Genomic DNA, 7,028 nt, shown 5'->3' with positions numbered 1-7,028 from the left:
CCCAGCACTGCGGAAGGCTGAGGCAGGAGGATAGCTTGAGCCCAGGAGTTCAATACCAGTCTGGTTTAAGGCGGGGTCTCACTCTGTTGCCCAGGCTGGAGTGCAGGGGTGCGATCTCAGCCCACTGCAACCTCCACCTCCTGGGTTTAAGCGATTTTCCTGCGTCAACCTCCCAAGTAGCTGGGATTACAGGCTTGTGCCAACATGCCTGGTTAATTTTGTATTTTTAGTAGAGACAAGTTTCACTATATTGCCCAGGCTGGTCTCGAACTCCTGGCCTCAGGTGATCTGCCCGCCTCGGCCTCCCAAAGTATTGGGATTACAGGTGTGATTCAATGCGCCCAACTGCTATACCAAAAAAAAAAAAAAAAATTGTTTAAATTAGCCCAGCGTGGTGGCACACACATGTAGTCTCAGCTACTCAAGAGGTTGAAGATCTCATGAGCCTGGAAGGTCAATCCTATAGTGAGCCATGATTGTGCCACTACACTCCAGCCTGGGCAACAGAGCAAGTCCTCATCTCAAAAAGGAAATAATTAAAAAATAAATGCCTGACTCACTGAATTTCTCTTTAGAGTGGGATGGACCAGACTTTATTTATAATTTATACTCTTCTTCCTGCTTTCCATTTCTCTCTCTACCGTCACCCTTAGCAATTATTTGGCCTGAATGAGAAGTCAAACAGTATTTACTGAATAGAATTGGCTTATCTCCCCTGCTCTGTTAGTAATTTTATTTATTTATTTATTTATTTTCTGAGACGGAGTCTCGCTCTGTCGCCCAGGCTGGAACGCAGTGGTGTGATCTTGGCTCACTGCAAGCTCCTCCTCCCGGGTTCACTTCATTCTCCTGCCTCAGCCTCCCGAGTAGCTGGGACTACAGGCACCTGCCACCACGCCCAGCTAATTTTTTTTTATTTTTATTTGTTTATTTTTTGTAGAGATGGGGTTTCACTGTGTTAGCCAGGATAGTCTCAATCTCCTGACCTCGTGATCTGCCTGCCTCACCCAGCCACTCTGTTTGTGATGTTTAAGATGTTTCATTTTGGGGCTGGGCACAGTGGCTTACGCCTGTAATCCCAGGACTTTGGGGGGCCAAGGCAGGTGGATCACGAGGTCAGGAATTCGAGACCAGCCTGACTAATATGGTGAAACCCCGTCTCTACTAAAAATACAAAAATTAGGCCGTGCGCGGTGGCTCAAGCCTATAATCCCAGCACTTTGGGAGGCCGAGACGGGCGGATCACGAAGTCAGGAGATCGAGACCATCCTGGCTAACACAGTGAAACCCCACCTCTACTAAAAATACAAAAAATTAGCCGGGCGCGGTGGCGGGCGCCTGTAGTCCCAGCTACTTGGGAAGCTGAGGCAGGAGAGTGGCATAAACCCGGGAGGCAGAGCTTGCAGTGAGCTGAGATCCGGCCACTGCACTCCAGCCTGGGCGACAGAGCCAGACTCCGTCTCAAAAAAAAAAAAAAAAAAAGTTGCATTTTATAGTAATCTTTTTTCCTTATTCAATGTTTCTTTACTTTCTGAATTTTTTAAGTGAATATGAATTTTTTCTTTTTCTTTTTTACCAAATACCCAGACTTCAAGGAGAGAATACATATTTTTGAGCTAAAACGCACATACAAAAATCTTCACACCTATTGTGGGAAAATATGCAAAAGCCAATTTTTTCAAGATATGTGGAAAAAAAAAAAAAGAAACTTTTCTTTCACTCTTTTGAAATGGGTTCTGTTAGGAGCTTTGCCAATGTACATTTCATGTCCAGCAGCTTCTGAATGGCTATCTTGGGCCAACCTTAGAGATTAAAATAAGTGGATTATGTGGCATGATGACAGTAATGAGCTATTGATTTAGCAGCAAAGCTTTGCTTATCATTTCTTATTTCTCTGTCTGCCGGATTTCCTTCAAGAACTACTTTATCGTGTTTCTTTCCTCTTCCAGCGGAACGGAAGCCCCCCCTTTTCAACATGAATGCAATGAGTGCCTTATATCACATTGCTCAGAATGACTCCCCAACGTTACAGTCTAATGAATGGTAAGACTCTGCTATCATTTTAAATCTCTAAGAAAATCACCATATGTATTTGGCATTTTTATTACCTTACATTTTAAATATCTGACCTAGAAAGCATTTCTTTCCTTCACTGTGTGTTGTTATAGGTGACACTGATGCCTCACAAGCATCAACTGTCTACACATGAACACTCGCATAGATTTACTTATTTTTGCCTTCATCATGGCTTGCACTGTGTTCTTAGTGTGTCTAGTAACCGAAATCCTGCAGGGAACATGCCCTGCTACCCTCCTAACAAGTCTACTGTCCCAGGCCGTGATGGTCTTGTATTGATCATCTCAGCTGATATCACTTCTCAGCAGAGATAAGGGGTCCTCTATGATGTCATTATTTCTCCAGTTGTCTTTTGTTTTTTTAAACTACATGTACACTTAAATGTGTTGAGACAGAACATGCATTATCTGTTCAGATACATTGTGCCTTGCTGAAAAGTATGATATTTTTATAACTATTTGGGCCACAAGAGTTATTTTAAAAGGGGCAATATTAAAGAAGAGTGGATAAAATGAAACTTTTAAGATTGGAAGTGTTTTTATTCAGGAAGCCTACTCCTAGGTTCTGCATCACTCATGCTTCAAATTTTACTACTTTGTTATAGATGGTGGGTGATAGAGGAATTAGCAATTGGTAATTAAGAATATAGAGTTGAGACTATAAGAATTGTTGTCTTTGGAGAGAAAAATGTACATAAAACTATTTTATATAAATGTAGTATTTTTGTTTTCTGATATATATTATGATTTGACCTTCCTTGTATACTAAGATGTATTTGTATGTTGACTGACTTGAAACTTGTCCTTACTCATTATCCAAAAGAATTAATTTTAGATATCATAACTTGAAAATGCTCCAGTTCTCCTGATATTCTAAAGCATTTATTTTTTAAAATCTCCTTAAATGCAAAATTTTCTCTTGAATGAAATTGTTTTAAGTAATCTGTGCTCTACAGACCCTGAGTTTATTTTCTTTTGTGTATTTGCACACACAGGACAGACTCCTTTAGGAGATTTGTTGATTACTGCTTGCAGAAAATACCTCAGGAAAGGCCAACATCAGCGGAACTATTAAGGGTAATTTTTCAAATTTATATTTGAGGAGGGGGATTTAAAGTCATGTTATAGTGGAATATAATAAATCATTGCTGTGGCAGCCCATCATGACAAAGTGGTTTAGAACGTGCTGCCTTGTCATTTATCCAGAGATAAGTAGCTAGGCATAGAAATAGCAAGATTATTGCAACGTATGTGCTATGTATTCCCTGTGGATAGTTTTTCCCCTGTCTTTTCCATTTTTTCCCCTCCCTCCTTGTTCCTATTTTACCTTATAACAAATAATATTTCTCCTCCTTGCTCTAGTCATCGTTGCGATGTTCCTGGGCCTAACGTCTGCATAAATATTAATCCCGTGGTCTCAGGACAGAGCTGGCCGGTGGTTCAAACACCAACTCTGGGATTTTCAGTTAGCTTGTTGCCAAATCCTCAGGCAGTGAAGGTATATGATAACTATATAGAGTAGACATTTACATAGTATTATGACATGTTAGTGATAAGGGTATCACGTTAACCACATTTATTTGATTTAACTGTCACCAAGCATCTCTTTTCATGTAATATTTTACTGTGGACTTTATACATAGGCAGTGTGTTGCATCAATATCAGTGTAGTATGTGGAAATCTTTTACAATAGGAATGTTTTATTTGGCACACAATAGTCCAGATTTCTTTAATCCTTTTTTTGCATGTATGTTTTTCAACCCTTTCTGTTTCTTCCATCTCTAGAATGGCTGACTTTTATTGTGTAGCAGTTTTGTTTGTTCGTTTTTAAGAAAAACTCAGAAGAGTTGTATTGTCTCAATTTGTAAAGCTTTAAAATGTCTGCCTTTATAATTGAAGAACACCTTGGCTAGGTGACAAGTAAGTTTTTTCTTCTTGTGAGCAGTAGGCCATAGGAGTGTGGTAAGAGAAGCAACAGGACAAAGGGCTTGATCTTGTTCTCCTTTGTTGTGGAGCCCTTACATGTTTTAAACATGAACTATGTAGCAACATTTCCATGTTTCTTTAGGGGAAAATAGCAACCAGAACGAAACACCAGAAACACACAATAATATCTTTATTACCTTGAAGTACACAAAGATCTTAAAAACAAACAAACAAAAAACCAAGACATAAAAATTACTACTATAAAAGGGAAAAAAATGTGGAGCTGGGTTTGGTGACTCATGCCTATAACTCCAGCATCTCAGGAGGCTACGGCAGGAGGATCACGTGAGCCCAGGAGGATTTTGAGGTTATAATGAGTTGTGATTGTGCCACTGCACTCCAACCTGGGCAAGAGAGTGAAAATACCATCTCTTTTAAAAAAAAAAAAAGACAAAGGTGAATAAATTTGGGCTATGTTAAAGTTAAGGATTACAGACAACAAAAGGATATAAAAAGCAAATGGGTAGAGGTAAAGAAAAAAATGGGGCCGGGCGCGGTGGCTCAAGCCTGTAATCCCAGCACTTTGGGAGGCCGAGACGGGCGGATCACGAGGTCAGGAGATCGAGACCATCCTGGCTAACACCGTGAAACCCCGTCTCTACTAAAAATACAAAAAACTAGCCGGGTGAGGTGGCGGGCGCCTGTAGTCCCAGCTACTCCGGAGGCTGAGGCAGGAGAATGGCGTAAACCCGGGAGGCGGAGCTTGCAGTGAGCTGAGATCCGGCCACTGCACTCCAGCCCGGGCTACAGAGCAAGACTCCGTCTCAAAAAAAAAAAAAAAAAGAAAAAAGAAAAAAATGGAAGAGAAAAACATAACAATTTAAAAAATCATATTATAAGCAACAAATGTGTAGTAAACCAACCCATTTAGGATGTTTTCAATGGTGAATAGGCTTAAGGAAATAAAATAGAATTAAGTGCAAAAAATAAAAGTTATAAAGATGAGTATAAAGAAAACGATACATTTGGAAGACACAGGAGATCTAATATATGCCAACCTATTATTCCTGAAAAAGAAAACAAAACACATGGAGCAGAAGATATTTAAAGATATCCTTGAAGAAAACTTTTCTGGAAATAAATGTTTTGATCTTTCTTTGATTTGATTCCATCAAATCAAATGAGCCAACTATTCATCAAATATTTACTGATTGTCTGCTGGGTGTCAAGTACTATTCTAAGCACAGAGAATACAGTAGTACACAATAAAAACATAGTGCCTGCCCTTATGAAACTTACAAGAAAGGGCCAGGCACGGTGGCTCATGCCTGTAATCTCAGCACTTTGGGAGGCTGAGGCGGGCGGATCACGAGGTCAGGAGATCGAGACCATCCTGACTAACACGGTGAAACCCCGTCTCTACTAAAAATACAAAAAATTAGCCGGACGTGTTGGCAGGCGCCTGTAGTCCCAGCTATTTGGGAGGCTGAGGCAGGAGAATGGCGTGAACCCAGGAGGCAGAGCTTGCAGTGAGCCGAGATTGTGCCACTGCACTGCAGCCTGGGCGACAGAGCAAGACCCCGTCTCAAAAAAAAAAAAAAAAGAAATTTACAAGAAGGAGTAAGAAATAAGTAGGCTGGGCATGGTGGCTCACGCCCATAATCCCAGCGCTTTGGGAGGCCGAGGTGGGAGGATCACGAGGTCACCAATTCGAGACCAGCCTGGCCAACATGGTGAAACGCATCTCTACTAAAAATACAAAACTTAGCTGGGCGTGGTGGCAGGTGCCTATAATCCCAGCTACTCAGGAGGCTGAGGCAGGAGAATCGCTTGAAACTGGAAGACAGAGGTTACAGTGAGCCAAGATCGTGTCACTGCACTCCAGCCTGGGCAACAGAGCGGCACTAGGTCTCAAAAAAAATAAAAAGAAAAAAGAAAAGAAATAAATATATGTTATAGTGCCAGTTGATGGTAAGTGCTGTGCAGAAAAATAAATTAGACAAGCATCAAGATTGACAGGTGCTGCTGTTTTAGGTAAAGAGAAGGCCATTCAAGCAGGTGACATTTAAGCGGATCCCTGAAGAGTGGGGACCATGAAACTGATCTTCGTTGATCAATAAATCATGTCCTGGTGAAGTCCCTGAACTCCAAGAATAAAGAAAGATTCATACAAACAGACTGAAAAAGTTTATTTTGGGGTGGATAAACCAGCTGGCTCCAGACCTACCTCTTCAGGAACAGTCAAAGCCAGAAAACAATAGAAAAATGTTTGCAGAGTTCTAAGGGAAATAAAATAAAAGCCAAGAATTGTGAGCCAGCCAAGGTGTTCTTAAATTATAAAGGCAGCTGACATCTTCAAACCCCACACATTTACGCAATGCAACCTTCCAGTGCTTTCCTTTTAAAAATTGATCAATAACAGAATCTAGCCAATATAGAGATGAAGCAAAAAGAAGAAAAAGAGGGAGGAAGGCAGGGAGGAAGAATGAATGAGGGACTGGAGAAACTGGTAGAAGGGCTGGCGGTAAATATTGAATTTAAAGAGGCCCCTTCCCAAATATGTATTTATTTATTTTGCATGGCTAAAGAAGCTGTATGTTCTTCATTTTGAATAGGTCATACAAATTTCCAAAAGGAAAAATATAGTAGAAGGTAGAACATGGAGCTGGGCACAGTGCCTCACACCTGTAATCCCAGCACTTTGGGAGGCTGAGGCAGGCAGATCACTTTAACCTAGGCATTCAAGACCAGCCTGGACATGACGAAACCCCGTCTCTGCAAAAATTAGCCAGGTGCAGTGGCATGCGCCTGTAGTCCCAGCTGCTTGGAAGGCTCAGCAGGAGAATGACTTGAGCCTGGGAGGCAGAGGTTGCCGTGAGCTAAGATCCTGCCATTGCACTTCAACCTGGGTGATGGGAATGAAACCCTGTCTCAAAATAAAAAGGAAGAAGAAGAATAGCCGGGTGCAATGGCTCACACCTATAATCCCAGCACTTTAGGAGGCTGAAGTGGGCAGATCACCTGAG

The 7,028-nt window shown here is 41.4% G+C and overlaps 1 protein-coding gene across 6 annotated transcripts in view; it reads left to right on the top strand.

Moving 5' to 3' along the window:
- Window positions 1-7,028, top strand: part of TAOK3 (TAO kinase 3) — a 232,875-nt gene that overhangs the window by 161,498 nt on the left and 64,349 nt on the right. For all 6 annotated transcript variants that reach the window (XM_005572369.4, XM_005572368.5, XM_015431618.4 and 3 more), the window contains exons 10-11: window positions 1,950-2,043; window positions 3,071-3,152. In XM_005572369.4, coding sequence (XP_005572426.2) covers window positions 1,950-2,043; window positions 3,071-3,152 — 176 coding nt within the window. The remainder of the gene's footprint in view (window positions 1-1,949; window positions 2,044-3,070; window positions 3,153-7,028) is intronic.

The sequence above is a fragment of the Macaca fascicularis genome, chromosome 11 (genome assembly GCF_037993035.2).
Source record: "Macaca fascicularis isolate 582-1 chromosome 11, T2T-MFA8v1.1".
Taxonomy (NCBI): domain Eukaryota; kingdom Metazoa; phylum Chordata; class Mammalia; order Primates; family Cercopithecidae; genus Macaca; species Macaca fascicularis.
Note: the sequence above shows the minus strand (reverse complement) of the source record. Positions and strands in the feature narration are given on the sequence as shown.